General features: G+C 53.6%; 1 protein-coding gene across 1 annotated transcript in view; it reads right to left on the reverse strand.

Moving 5' to 3' along the window:
• CFAP221 (cilia and flagella associated protein 221) overlaps positions 1 to 14,685 on the reverse strand; it is a gene marked incomplete at its 5' end in the record, with an annotated part of 28,254 nt that extends 13,569 nt beyond the window's left edge. Inside the window, 9 exon segments of the mRNA XM_040358356.1 lie at positions 3,743 to 3,831; positions 3,910 to 4,003; positions 10,955 to 11,050; positions 11,126 to 11,215; positions 11,674 to 11,761; positions 13,895 to 13,997; positions 14,086 to 14,197; positions 14,320 to 14,443; positions 14,526 to 14,685. Coding sequence (XP_040214290.1) covers positions 3,743 to 3,831; positions 3,910 to 4,003; positions 10,955 to 11,050; positions 11,126 to 11,215; positions 11,674 to 11,761; positions 13,895 to 13,997; positions 14,086 to 14,197; positions 14,320 to 14,443; positions 14,526 to 14,685 — 956 coding nt within the window.
• Positions 14,686 to 16,096: the final 1,411 nt, after the last annotated feature.

The following is a 16,096-nucleotide window of genomic DNA, read 5'->3' on the forward strand; positions in this document are numbered from 1 at the left end:
GTCCTATCTATGCGCCTGATTCATAGAATCAGATACGCATAGATAGGGCTGAGATCCGACAGTGTCACACTGTGTTACACTGTCGGATCTTTTTTTGGATTTAAAAATGGCGCCGGGGGCGTTCCCGCTGATTTACACTGAATAATATGTAAATCAGCGAGATACGCAAATTCACGAACGTACGCGGACCCGACGCTGTGTTCTTACGTCGTTTCCGTAGCGCGGTACCCGTCGTATACTTACCCTTTCTAAAAGCAGGGGTAAGTATTGTTAAGTATGGCCGTCGTTCCCGTGTCGAATTTGAAATTTCCTACGTCGTTTGCGTACGCCGATTCACGAACACGCGCGTCGCAAGTCCCGCTCACGTCGCAACCACTGACGTCCTATTGACGTCAGTGGGAGCAATGCACGCCGGGAAATTCCCCGGACGGCGCATGCGTATTTAAATCGGCGCGGGAACGCGCCTGATTTAAATAGTACACTCCCCCAGCCGCGGAATTTGAATTCCGCTGGGGGAGTTAGGATCCGCCGTCGCAAGTTTGGAGGTAAGTGTGTTGTGAATTTGACACTTTCCTCACAAACTTGCGAGGGCGGATCTTAAAACACATAGGTTACACGGATCTAAAGATCCGCTAACCTTTGTGAATCTGGCCCCGTATCTACAATGTTGTGTAGTGAGTGTACAGGGGGGGGAGGAGTGTACAGGGGGGGAGGAGTGTACAGGGGGGGAGGAGTGTACAGGGGGGGGAGGAGTGTACAGCTTGTATAGCAAATAACTCAACACACAGCCATTCATGTCTAAACCGCTGGCAACAAAAGTCAGGACACCCCCTAAGTGAAAATCTCCAAATTGGGCCCCAATTAGCCCCTCCCCCGGTGTCATGTGACTCGTTAGTGTTACAAGGTCTCAGGTGTGATAAATTTGGTGTTATCGCTCTCACTCTCTCATACTGGTCACTGGAAGGACAACATGGCCCCTCATGGGAAAGAACTCTCTGAGGATCTGATATAAAGAATTGTGTCTCTACATAAAGATGGCCGAGGATATAAGAAGATCGCCGAGACCCTGAAACTGATCTGCAGCGCGGGGGGCGGGACCATCCAGCGGTATAACAGGACGGGTTCCCCTCCCCCGCCTCGCCATGGTCCTCCGAGGAAGGTGAGGTCACGTGATCAGCGTCATATTCAGAGGTTGTCTTTGGGAAATAGACGTATGAGTGCTGCCAGAAGGGGTGGGGGAGGGGTCAGCCTGTCAGTGCTCAGACCATACGCCGCACACTGCATCAAATTGGTCTCCAGAAGGAAGCCTCTTCTAAAGATGATCCACAAGAAAGAGACAAGCAGACTAAGGACATGGATTACTGGAGCCGCGTCCTGTGGTCTGATGAGACAAGATAAAGGTATTTGGTGTCAGATGGTGTCAGGCGTGTGTGGGGGGAGGGGCCAGGTGAGGAGGACAAAGACAAGGTAGTCTTCCCTACAGTCAGGCATGGTGGGGGGAGGGTCATGGTCTGGGGGCTGCCGGCACTGGGGGGCTACAGATCATTGAGGGGACCATGAATGCCAACATGTACTGTGACCTACTGAAGCAGAGCATGATCCCCTCCCTTCAGAGACTGGACCGCAGGGCAGTATTCCATAATGATAACCACCCCAAACACACCTCCAAGACCACCACTGCCTTGCTAAAGAAGCTGAGGGTAAAGGTGATGGACGGGCCAAGCATGTCTCCGGACCTAAACCCTATTGATCATCTGTGGGGGGGAAGGGGGAGGAGCGCAAGGTCTTCAACATCCACCAGCTCTGTGATGTCATCATGGGGGAGGGGAAGAGGACTCCGGTGACAACCTGTGAAGCTCTGGTGACCTCCATGCCCAAGAGGGTTAAGGCAGTGCTGGAAAATAATGGCGGCCACACAAAATATTGACACTTTGGGCCCAATTTGGACTTTTTCACTTAGGGGTGTCCTGACTTTTGTTGCCAGCGGTTTAGACATTAATGGCTGTGTATTGAGTTATTTGTTATACAAGCCATACACTCCTCCCCCCTGTGTACACTCCTCCCCCCCCCTGTACACCCCTCCCCCCCTGTGTACCCCCTCCCCCCCCCTGTACACCCCTCCCCCCCCCTGTACACTCACTACACAACATTGTAGATACAAAGTGTCATTTCTTCAGTGTTGTCACAAGAAATGTCACTGAGGGGTGTACTTACTTTTGTCACATACTGTATATATGAATAGCTGCATTGAAGGGCGGGGGAGACCCCCTATATCTCCATAAAGAGGACCTGTCACATTATAATGCTTGTTAGCCTCCCTGTGATACCAATAAATATCATTTACACAAACAAATAAAATAAAAAATTGATGAACAAAATAAATACAAATTATTTAAGAAAACTTTAAAGCTCCGCCCCCCCATATAAAAAGTGTAGCGTAGGGTGAGCACATCTATGTAAACATCAATGGAAAGTTCTCATTCCCCACCCAATCAGAGTCCTCATTCCCCACCCAATCAGAGTCCTCATTCCCCACCCAATCAGAGTCCTCATTCCCCACCCAGAGTCCTCATACCCCACCCAATCAGAGTCCTCATTCCCCACCCACCCAGAGTCCTCATGCCCCACCCAGAGACAATATTAACCACCCAATCAGAGTCCTCATTCCCCACCCAATCAGAGTCCTCATCCCCCACCCAATCAGAGTCCTCATTCCCCACCCAATCAGAGTCCTCATGCCCCACCCAGAGTCCTCATCCCCCACCCAATCAGAGTCCTCATTCCCCACCCAGAGTCAATATTAACCACCCAGAGTCCTCATTCCCCACCCAGAGTCCTCATTCCCCACCCAGAGTCCTCATCCCCCACCCAGAGTCCTCATCCCCCACCCAGAGTCCTCATTCCCCACCCAGAGTCCTCATTCCCCACCCAGAGTCCTCATCCCCCACCCAGAGTCCTCATCCCCCACCCAATCAGAGTCCTCATTCCCCACCCAGAGTCAATATTAACCACCCAGAGTCCTCATTCCCCACCCAGAGTCCTCATTCCCCACCCAGAGTCCTCATTCCCCACCCAGAGTCCTCATCCCCCACCCAGAGTCCTCATCCCCCACCCAGAGTCCTCATCCCCCACCCAGAGTCCTCATTCCCCACCCAGAGTCCTCATTCCCCACCCAGAGTCCTCATCCCCCACCCAGAGTCCTCATCCCCCACCCAATCAGAGTCCTCATTCCCCACCCAGAGTCAATATTAACCACCCAGAGTCCTCATTCCCCACCCAGAGTCCTCATCCCCCACCCAGAGTCCTCATTCCCCACCAGAGTCCTCATCCCCCACCCAGAGTCCTCATCCCCCACCCAGAGTCCTCATTCCCCACCCAGAGTCCTCATTCCCCACCCAGAGTCCTCATCCCCCACCCAGAGTCCTCATCCCCCACCCAGAGTCCTCATCCCCCACCCAGAGTCCTCATTCCCCACCCAGAGTCCTCATCCCCCACCCAGAGTCCTCATTCCCCACCCAGAGTCCTCATCCCCCACCCAGAGTCCTCATCCCCCACCCAGAGTCCTCATTCCCCACCCAGAGTCCTCATCCCCCACCCAGAGTCCTCATCCCCCACCCAGAGTCCTCATCCCCCACCCAGAGTCCTCATGCCCCAGAGTCCTCATGCCCCACCCAGAGTCAATATTAACCACCCAGAGTCATTCTCCCCCACCGATGTGCAATATTCACAGTTCTGCACTCACCGATCCCTGGGGTTCAGCAGGGTACGGGGGGAAGTCATAGAAGAGGATCGGATTGGTGGGGGCGGGGATCACTTCCTCGCTGTCGCTCTCTGTGTAATATAAAGAGTCACTCCGGACTGATCCGCACAATTCATTATAAACAAGTCACATGACTAATGATGTCTTACCGAACGTCCCATCCCCCGCTGACTCCGCCTGAAGTCGTTGCAGCAATTTCCTCAGACGGCCCAACCTGCGATCAACTCTACAGCGCACCAGGACCTGGAACACGGAGCATGGAGCATGGAACACGGAGCATGGAACACGAAACACGGAGCATGGAACACGGAGCATAGAACACGGAGCATGGAACACGGAGCATGGAACACGAAACACGGAGCATGGAACACGGAGCATGGAACACGGAGCATGGAACACGAAACACGGAGCATGGAACACGGAGCATAGAACACGGAGCATGGAACACGAAACACGGAGCACGGAACACGGAGCATGGAACACGAAACACGGAGCATGGAACACGGAGCATGGAACACGAAACACGGAGCATGGAACACGGAGCATGGAACACGGAGCATGGAACACGGAGCATGGAACACGAAACACGGAGCATGGAACACGGAGCATGGAACACGGAGCATGGAACACGGAGCATGGAACACGGAGCATGGAACACGAAACACGGAGCATGGAACACGGAGCATAGAACACGGAGCATGGAACACGGAGCATGGAACACGAAACACGGAGCATGGAACACGGAGCATGGAACACGGAGCATGGAACACGAAACACGGAGCATGGAACACGGAGCATAGAACACGGAGCATGGAACACGAAACACGGAGCACGGAACACGGAGCATGGAACACGAAACACGGAGCATGGAACACGGAGCATGGAACACGAAACACGGAGCATGGAACACGGAGCATGGAACACGGAGCATGGAACACGGAGCATGGAACACGAAACACGGAGCATGGAACACGGAGCATGGAACACGAAACACGGAGCATGGAACACGGAGCATGGAACACGGAGCATGGAACACGGAGCACGAAACAAGAAACACGGAGCATGGAACACGAAACAAGAAACACGGAGCATGGAACACGAAACACGGAGCATGGAACACGGAGCATGGAACACAGAGCATAGAACACGGAGCATGGAACACGGAGCATGGAACACGGAACACGGAGCATGGAACACGGAGCATGGAACACGAAACACGGAGCATGGAACACAGAGCACGGAGCATGGAACACGGAGCATGGAGCACGGAACACGAAACACGGAGCATGGAGCACAGAACACGGAGCATGGAACACGGAGCATGGAACACGAAACACGGAGCATGGAACACGGAGCATGGAACACGGAGCACAGAGCATGGAACACGGAGCATGGAACACGGAGCATTGAACACGAAACACGGAACACTGAGCATGGAACACGGAGCATGGAACACGGAGCATGGAACACGGAGCATGGAACACGGAACACGGAACACAGAGCATGGAACACGAAACATGGAGCACGGAACACGGAGCACGGAACACGGAGCACGGAACACGGAGCATGGAACACGGAGCACGGAACACGGAGCATGGAACACGGAGCATGGAACACGGAGCATGGAACACGGGGCATGGAACACGGAGCATTGAACACGAAACACGGAACACTGAGCATGGAGCATGGAACACGGAGCATGGAACACGGAGCATGGAACACGGAACACGGAACACAGAGCATGGAACACGAAACATGGAGCACGGAACACGGAGCACGGAACACGGAGCATGGAACACGGAGCATGGAACACGGAGCACGGAGCACGGAACACGGAGCATGGAACACGGAGCATGGAACACAGAGCACGGAACACGGAGCATGGAACACGAAACATGGAGCATGGAACACGGAGCATGGAACACAGAGCACGGAACACAGAGCACGGAACACAGAGCATGGAACACAGAGCACGGAACACGGAGCATGGAACACGAAACATGGAGCATGGAACACGGAGCATGGAACACAGAGCACGGAACACAGAGCACGGAACACAGAGCACGGAACACGAAACATGGAGCATGGAACATGGAGCACGGAGCATGGAACACAGAGCACGGAACACAGAGCACGGAACACAGAGCACGGAACACAGAGCACGGAACACAGAGCACGGAACACAGAGCACGGAACACGAAACATGGAGCATGGAACACAGAGCACGGAACACGGAGCATGGAACACGAAACATGGAGCATGGAACACGGAGCATGGAACACAGAGCACGGAACACGAAACATGGAGCATGGAACACGAAACATGGAGCATGGAACACAGAGCATGGAACACGAAACATGGAACACGGAGCATGGAACACGGAGCATGGAACACGAAACACGGAGCATGGAACACGGAGCATGGAACACGAAACACAGAGCATGGAACACAGAGCATGGAACACAGAGCACGGAACACAGAGCACGGAACACGAAACACGGAGCATGGAACACGGAGCATAGAACACGGAGCATGGAACACGAAACACGGAGCACGGAACACGGAGCATGGAACACGGAGCATGGAACACTGAGCATGGAACACGGAGCACGGAACACGGAGCACGGAACACGGAGCATGGAACACGGAGCACGAAACACGAAACACGGAGCATGGAACACGGAGCACGGAACACAGAGCACGGAACACAGAGCACGGAACACAGAGCACGGAACACGAAACATGGAGCATGGAACACGGAACACAGAGCATGGAACACGGAGCATGGAACACAAAACACGGAGCATGGAACACGAAACACGGAGCATGGAACACGAAACACGGAGCATGGAACACGAAACACGGAGCATGGAACACGGAGCATGGAACACGGAGCATGGAACACGGAGCATGGAACACGGAGCATGGAGCATGGAACACTGAGCATGGAACACGAAACATGGAGCATTGAACACGGAGCATGGAACACGGAGCATGGAACACGGAGCATGGAACACGGAGCATGGAACACGAAACATGGAACATGGAACACGGAGCATGGAACACGGAGCATGGAACACGGAGCATGGAACACGGAGCACGGAACACAGAACACGGAACACAGAGCATGGAACACAGAGCATGGAACACGAAACACGGAGCATGGAACACGGAGCATGGAGCATGGAACACGGAGCATGGAACACGGAGCATGGAACACGGAGCATGGAACACGGAGCATGGAACACGAAACACGGAGCATGGAACACGGAGCATAGAACACGGAGCATGGAACACGGAGCATGGAACACGAAACACGGAGCATGGAACACGGAGCATGGAACACGGAGCATGGAACACGAAACACGGAGCATGGAACACGGAGCATAGAACACGGAGCATGGAACACGAAACACGGAGCACGGAACACGGAGCATGGAACACGAAACACGGAGCATGGAACACGGAGCATGGAACACGAAACACGGAGCATGGAACACGGAGCATGGAACACGGAGCATGGAACACGAAACACGGAACACGAAACACGGAGCATGGAACACAGAGCATGGAACACGAAACACGGAGCATGGAACACGGAGCATGGAACACGGAGCATGGAACACGGAGCATGGAACATGGAACACGAAACAAGAAACACGGAGCATGGAACACGGAGCATGGAACACAGAGCATAGAACACGGAGCATGGAACACGGAGCATGGAACACGGAACACGGAGCATGGAACACGGAGCATGGAACACGAAACACGGAGCATGGAACACAGAGCACGGAGCATGGAACACGGAGCATGGAGCACGGAACACGAAACACGGAGCATGGAGCACAGAACACGGAGCATGGAACACGGAGCATGGAACACGAAACACGGAGCATGGAACACGGAGCATGGAACACGGAGCATAGAACACGGAGCATGGAACACGGAGCATGGAACACGGAACACGGAGCATGGAACACGGAGCATGGAACACGAAACACGGAGCATGGAACACAGAGCACGGAGCATGGAACACGGAGCATGGAGCACGGAACACGAAACACGGAGCATGGAGCACAGAACACGGAGCATGGAACACGGAGCATGGAACACGAAACACGGAGCATGGAACACGGAGCATGGAACACGGAGCACAGAGCATGGAACACGGAGCATGGAACACGGAGCATTGAACACGAAACACGGAACACTGAGCATGGAGCATGGAACACGGAGCATGGAACACGGAGCATGGAACACGGAGCATGGAACACGGAGCATGGAACACGGAACACGGAACACGGAGCATGGAACACGGAGCACGGAGCATGGAGCACGGAACACGGAGCACGGAACACGGAGCATGGAACACGGAGCATGGAACACGGAGCACGGAGCACGGAGCACGGAACACGGAGCATGGAACACGGAGCATGGAACACGGAGCATGGAACACGGGGCATGGAACACGGAGCATTGAACACGAAACACTGAGCATGGAGCATGGAACACGGAGCATGGAACACGGAGCATGGAACACGGAGCATGGAACACGGAACACGGAACACAGAGCATGGAACACGAAACATGGAGCACGGAACACGGAGCACGGAACACGGAGCATGGAACACGGAGCATGGAACACGGAGCACGGAGCACGGAACACGGAGCACGGAACACGGAGCATGGAACACGGAGCATGGAACACGGAGCATGGAACACGGGGCATGGAACACGGAACATGGAACACGGAACACAGAGCACGGAACACAGAGCACGGAACACAGAGCACGGAACACAGAGCACGGAACACGAAACATGGAGCATGGAACACAGAGCACGGAACACGGAGCATGGAACACGAAACATGGAGCATGGAACACGGAGCATGGAACACAGAGCACGGAACACAGAGCACGGAACACAGAGCACGGAACACGAAACATGGAGCATGGAACACGGAGCATGGAACACAGAGCACGGAACACAGAGCACGGAACACAGAGCACGGAACACAGAGCACGGAACACGAAACATGGAGCATGGAACACAGAGCACGGAACACGGAGCATGGAACACGAAACATGGAGCATGGAACACGGAGCATGGAACACAGAGCACGGAACACGAAACATGGAGCATGGAACACGAAACATGGAGCATGGAACACAGAGCATGGAACACGAAACATGGAACACGGAGCATGGAACACGGAGCATGGAACACGAAACACGGAGCATGGAACACGGAGCATGGAACACGGAGCATGGAACACGAAACACGGAGCATGGAACACAGAGCATGGAACACAGAGCACGGAACACAGAGCACGGAACACAGAGCACGGAACACAGAGCACGGAACACAGAGCACGGAACACGAAACATGGAGCATGGAACACAGAGCACGGAACACGGAGCATGGAACACGAAACATGGAGCATGGAACACGGAGCATGGAACACAGAGCACGGAACACGAAACATGGAGCATGGAACACGAAACATGGAGCATGGAACACAGAGCATGGAACACGAAACATGGAACACGGAGCATGGAACACGGAGCATGGAACACGAAACACGGAGCATGGAACACGGAGCATGGAACACGGAGCATGGAACACGAAACACGGAGCATGGAACACAGAGCATGGAACACAGAGCACGGAACACAGAGCACGGAACACAGAGCACGGAACACAGAGCACGGAACACAGAGCACGGAACACAGAGCACGGAACACGAAACATGGAGCATGGAACACAGAGCACGGAACACGGAGCATGGAACACGAAACATGGAGCATGGAACACGGAGCATGGAACACAGAGCACGGAACACGAAACATGGAGCATGGAACACGAAACATGGAGCATGGAACACAGAGCATGGAACACGAAACATGGAACACGGAGCATGGAACACGGAGCATGGAACACGAAACACGGAGCATGGAACACGGAGCATGGAACACGAAACACGGAGCATGGAACACGGAGCATGGAACACAGAGCATGGAACACAGAGCACGGAACACAGAGCACGGAACACGAAACACGGAGCATGGAACACGAAGCATAGAACACGGAGCATGGAACACGAAACACGGAGCACGGAACACGGAGCATGGAACACGGAGCATGGAACACTGAGCATGGAACACGGAGCACGGAACACGGAGCACGGAACACGGAGCATGGAACACGGAGCACGAAACACGAAACACGGAGCATGGAACACGGAGCACGGAACACAGAGCACGGAACACAGAGCACGGAACACAGAGCACGGAACACGAAACATGGAGCATGGAACACGGAACACAGAGCATGGAACACGGAGCATGGAACACGAAACACGGAGCATGGAACACGAAACACGGAGCATGGAACACGAAACACGGAGCATGGAACACGGAGCATGGAACACGGAGCATGGAACACGGAGCATGGAGCATGGAACACTGAGCATGGAACACGAAACATGGAGCATTGAACACGGAGCATGGAACACGGAGCATGGAACACGGAGCATGGAACACGGAGCATGGAACACGGAGCATGGAACACGGAGCATGGAACACGGAGCACGGAACACAGAACACGGAACACAGAGCATGGAACACAGAGCATGGAACACGGAGCATGGAACACGAAACACGGAGCATGGAACACGGAGCTTGAAACACGGAGGATGGAGCACAGAATGCAGGTACACTGGACATAGAGTCTTATATATAAATAAAAATGGGGGCGAGACCTCTCTCTATAACTGGGAGGCGTGTCCTATATATAAATACAAATGGGGGCGAGACCTCTCTATAACTGGGGGCGTGTCCTATATATAAATAAAAATGGGGGCGAGACCTCTCTATAACTGGGGGCGTGTCCTATATATAAATAAAAATGGGGGCGAGACCTCTCTATATAACTGGGGGGCGTGTCCTATATATAAATACAAATGGGGGCGAGACCTCTCTATAACTGGGGGCGTGTCCTATATATAAATAAAAATGGGGGCGAGACCTCTCTATAACTGGGGGCGTGTCCTATATATAAATAAAAATGGGGGCGAGACCTCTCTATATAACTGAGGGGCGTGTCTTAGATATCGGGAGGTGTGGATGATGTCGGATTCCCATCCCTGTGTCCCGGGTGACCCGTGGTGTCAGCACCGGATCGCGGTCTCACCTTGCGGGCAGCCTGCTGGAAACGTCGCAATGCTCGGTTCCTATTGGCCCAGAGCTCGTTCAGGTAAAGGTCAAACTGAGGCTGAAGTGTGGGAAGCTGTGGAGGACACACAATGCGTTATCTTATGTCATGTATGTAGATGGAGGAGATAATACCCGACCTCCGACTCACCGGCTCCGACCTCCGCAGCACCCGCCGGGACACGGCGCTCACACACTGACCTCTGTATTCTCCATGGAAGTCGGGGGTTCCGATCATCACCTGTGTCACAGAAATACCGTGATTGGACCATCGTCATATTTGTGGTAATGATATCACCCCGCCCCCACACACACATAAACCAGATATATGACTATAAATGTTTGGGGTTTGGATGGAGGGAGGATACAAGACTGAAGGGGGGGGATATAAGACTGAAGGGGGGGTGGGGGGGAGTATATAAGACTGAAGGGGGGATGGGGAAGAATACAAGACTGAAGGGGGGCATAAGACTGAAGGGGGGATGGGGGGGAGGATATAAGACTGAAGGGGGGAATATAAGACTGAAGGGGGGATGGGGGGAGGATATAAGACTGAAGGGGGGAATATAAGACCGAAGGGAGGATGGGGGGAGTATAGAATACAAGACTGAAGGGGGGTGGGGGGAGGATATAAGACTGAAGGGGAGGTCGGAGGTCAGATTGGACAGATCTGGTTGGTGAGGTGTAATGATCTCTGACCTGATATTCCTCCTCTGCGCTCAGACGTTCCTCTCGTATGCGCTGACGTTGTCGGGGAGAGGCGGGGTCACTGCCGCGGTGGATCTGCCTGTGAAGTGGAGGAACGGGAGGATTACTGTCTGTGGTTGGCGGAGACGTTCCCAGGCGTGTATCGGACGCTTCCATGGAACACTTTGCGCCAGAAATGACATTTCACAAACCAAAGACTCTGGAATCTCCGGTATAGGGAGCGGGAGGAGGAATGCTGGGAAATCTCACACTCACCCAACCATCCCACTGTCCAGTGCCTCCACCCTCCCAACCACTCCTCTGTCCAGTGCCTCCACCCTCCCAACCACCCCACTGTCCAGTGCATCCACCCTCCCAACCACCCCACTGTCCAGTGCCTCCACCCTCCCAACCACTCCTCTGTCCAGTGCCTCCACCCTCCCAACCACCCCACTGTCCAGTGCATCCACCCTCCCAACCACCCCACTGTCCAGTGCCTCCACCCTCCCAACCACCCCACTGTCCAGTGCCTCCACCCTCCCAACCACCCCACTGTCCAGTGCCTCCACCCTCCCAACCACCCCACTGTCCAGTGCCTCCACCCTCCCAACCACCCCACTGTCCAGTGCCTCCACCCTCCCAACCACCCCACTGTCCAGTGCCTCCACCCTCCCAACCACCCCACTGTCCAGTGCCTCCACCCTCCCAACCACCCCTCTGTCCAGTGCCCCCACCCTCCCAACCACCCCTCTGTCCAGTGCCCCCACCCTCCCAACCACCCCTCTGTCCAGTGTCTCCATCCTCCCAACCACCCCACTGTCCAGTGCCTCCACCCTCCCAACCACCCCTCTGTCCAGTGCCTCCACCCTCCCAACCACCCCTCTGTCCAGTGCCCCCACCCTCCCAACCACCCCTCTGTCCAGTGCCCCCACCCTCCCAACCACCCCTCTGTCCAGTGTCTCCATCCTCCCAACCACTCCTCTGTCCAGTGCCCCCACTCTCCCAACCACCCCTCTGTCCAGTGCCTCCACCCTCCCAACCACTCTCCTGTCCAGTGCCTCCACCCTCCCAACACCCCCACTGTCCAGTGCCTGCCCCCTCCCAACCACTCTTCTGTCCAGTGCCTCCACCCTCCCAACCACTCCTCTGTACAGTGCCTCCACCCTCCCAACCACTCCTCTCTCCAGTGCCTCCACCCTCCCAACCACTCCTCTCTCCAGTGCCTCCACCCTCCCAACCACTCCTCTGTCCAGTGCCTCCACCCTCCCAACCACTCCTCTGTCCAGTGCCTCCACCCTCCCAATCACTCCTCTGTCCAGTGCCCCCACCCTCCCAACCACTCTTCTGTCCAGTGCCTCCATCCTCCCAACCACTCTTCTGTCCAGTGCCTCCACCCTCCCAACCACTCTTCTGTCCAGTGCCTCCACCCTCCCAACCACTCTTCTGGCCAGTGCCTCCACCCTCCCAACCACTCTTCTGGCCAGTGCCTCCACCCTCCCAACAACTCTTCTGGCCAGTGCCTCCACCCTCCCTACCACTCTTTTGGCCAGTGCCTCCACCCTCCCAACCACTCTTCTGTCCAGTGCCTCCACCCTCCCAACCACTCTTCTGTCCAGTGCTCCCACCCTCTCCTCTGACCAGTGCCTCCACCCTCCCAACCACTCCTCTGTCCAGTGCCTCCACCCTCCCAACCACTCCTCTGTCCAGTGCCTCCCTCCACCCTCCCAACCACTCCTCTGTCCAGTGCCTCCACCCTTCCAACCACTCCTCTGTCCAGTGCCTCCACCCTCCCAACCACTCTTCTGTCCAGTGCCTCCACTCTCCCAACCACTCCTCTGGCAAATGCCTCCACCCTCCCAACCACTCTTCTGTCCAGTGCCTCCACCCTCCCAACCACCCCTCTGTCCACTCCCAACCACTCTTTTGTCTAGTGACATCCACCTCCCAACAATTCTCTCCCAACCACTCCTCTATCCAGTGTGCCGACGCTCCCAACCACTCCTCTATCCAGTGTGCCCACCCTCCCAACTGTTGAAGGAATGGTCGGATTTTGCCAATTACATGGATATCAGCAGATGGCATGAAGTTAATGTGTGAATATCAGTGTTCGGAATGCACTAGGAATGGTGGCCTGTATAGGATCACATCTGCCCGGACCTAAACGCAGGAAAACCGCAGGTCTGCGATCACCTCCATTCCCCAATACAGGTAAAGAAAGGAGCACAATATTCACCATCGCAGCTGATTGGCCTCCTCCTCTGCCACATTCTGCTGCACGACTTGCTGGAACAAAGTCTCCTTCTCTTGGCGGCTTTTCTTACCAGGACAGGTGAGGCCTGGTGGAGAGGAGTACAGGTAGATGTGAACATGGATAATATATTATAATCTCCTCTCCCTCATATAATAATAGAGAGGTCCCCTCACCTTCCCGCATCTCCTTCAGTCTGAGTTTCCCCGGCTGCTGGTTCAGGACGGTGGCCACAGCGTGAGGATTGGAGAGATTGAGTGGGAATCGCAGATTCTGGAATTCGATGACCTGAGAGCGGTGAATATAATAACATAATGTGTATAGAATCACATTGTGTTCGGATTGGTTACCATTAGACACATCTGAACGTACAACAATCACGCTACCGACCACGGTTCATGGTGACGTACCCGGGACGCGTTCTGCTGCAGAGACTGTAAATGTCTCTTCTTGCGGGAGATCCTCGGTGCCGCTCTCTCGGGGCCCTTCAGGCTCACCTTGGAGGGAACGTCAACTTTTTCAGACTCTTCCTTCCTTTAGAGACAATAGAGCCGCCATTAGAGGGACCCAACCTACGTCCATAACACACACTTGGCTACGCCGGGGATATACGTACACGGCAGAGAGGTTCGGGGAGCACGTCCCGGTGAAGACACAGCTGTATGGTTTGGCATTGAACTCAGAAATCAGTAATTCCAGGCCGATCTGAGCCGTTCCGTAGCTGGATGGGGTGAATGTGACCTTCACTTCAACTCCACCATTCCTGGAAATAATGCCTGAAACAGATTGGAAACACTTTTGTAACGGTATGGCCCGGGATACCCAGAGACTTTTGAAGGATGCGGGGTACTCCTGTGCCAGCTTCACTAATGACTCTTGTGTCTAGGGTCATCCTATGTCCATTTAGGGGCATAGGATGACTGAGAAATGATATCTCGGATTATATGAGATGGGACAGTAATGATAATTCATGTATTGCAGGAGATCTTGAAATATTACAAGTGGTTTATTCTGACCCCAACAGGTCAATAGGACAGTATTCCTTAATGTGGGGACATAGACTGTTGAGGTGCTAATTAAGTCTACCTGGCTGTCGTGATAAAAGCTTGCTGTGTTTGCATTCTATTGTGCTAATTAAGTCTGCCTCTCAAGAACCTTTCATTGTGTGAAAGTTCTATTGATGATAGATATGTGTTGGCAGTCTGAAAGGTCATGTGACATGTGGATTAGCATGTCAATTATGTTTACTAAAGGAATGTGTATTATGTAGCAGGTGAGAATAACTTATCCCGGAGTCAGAAAGTCTGTCTGTTTGGAACCAGAGAACAGAGCTGTGTCTCATTATTCTGGGGGGAAATCCAATGGATCGTGTCTGCTGGATTGTGGAGTGTCGGAAGCTGTCTTGGGTTGATGGAATGGAATATCGTAACGGCGTTAACCCCTGACCGTTACAACTTTGTATACCGAACAATCACCACATCGACCCCCGCCCACCCCGCGTCCAGCGATATGGCCCCCCTCTGGATGGAGAGGTTACTGCAACCTAGGGTTGCCACCTCATCCCTTTAAACCCAAACACATATGAATTACACGGGTTCTGTGGCTGATTAAGGTGGTAACCACTTAACAGGGCTGTGGAGTCGGTAGATAAATGTTCCGACTCCGACTCCTCAGTTTTATGTACTTCCGACTCCGACTCCCCGACTCCGACTCCTCTGTATTAATATGCGAATGTATTTTATACATTCCTTGAGGGAAAGAAACGCAACCTACCACAGGACTACTGGCTGGGAAGCCAACAGTCTACTGTATTGCACAGTTTAAGCAAAAGACAAACACAATGAAAACAATCAAGTGGCTGGATAGTAGCAGCAGGCATAAACATCAGGAACAGGATCTTTACCAGTTCAAAAATACAAACCACATTATTTGGTTGTTTTAGAACAAAAACAAAGCTTATCTATAATGAACCAAAAACAAAATCTGTAAAACCTAGAAATGGTTTATATTAATCTTGAAATGTAGTTATAGGCTTAGAAAATGCAAATCAGTTCAATGTAGAGTTCTAAGGAAGAGAATTTCCTCTGCCAGATCCTCTTTCATAGAGGCTCTTAAGTCCGACTTTATTATTTTTAGGGCTGAAAATAATCTTTCGACACTGACTTGGGTGGGTGGCATTGCAGTAAC

Source organism: Rana temporaria, chromosome 6 (assembly GCF_905171775.1).
Source record: "Rana temporaria chromosome 6, aRanTem1.1, whole genome shotgun sequence".
NCBI classification, from domain to species: domain Eukaryota; kingdom Metazoa; phylum Chordata; class Amphibia; order Anura; family Ranidae; genus Rana; species Rana temporaria.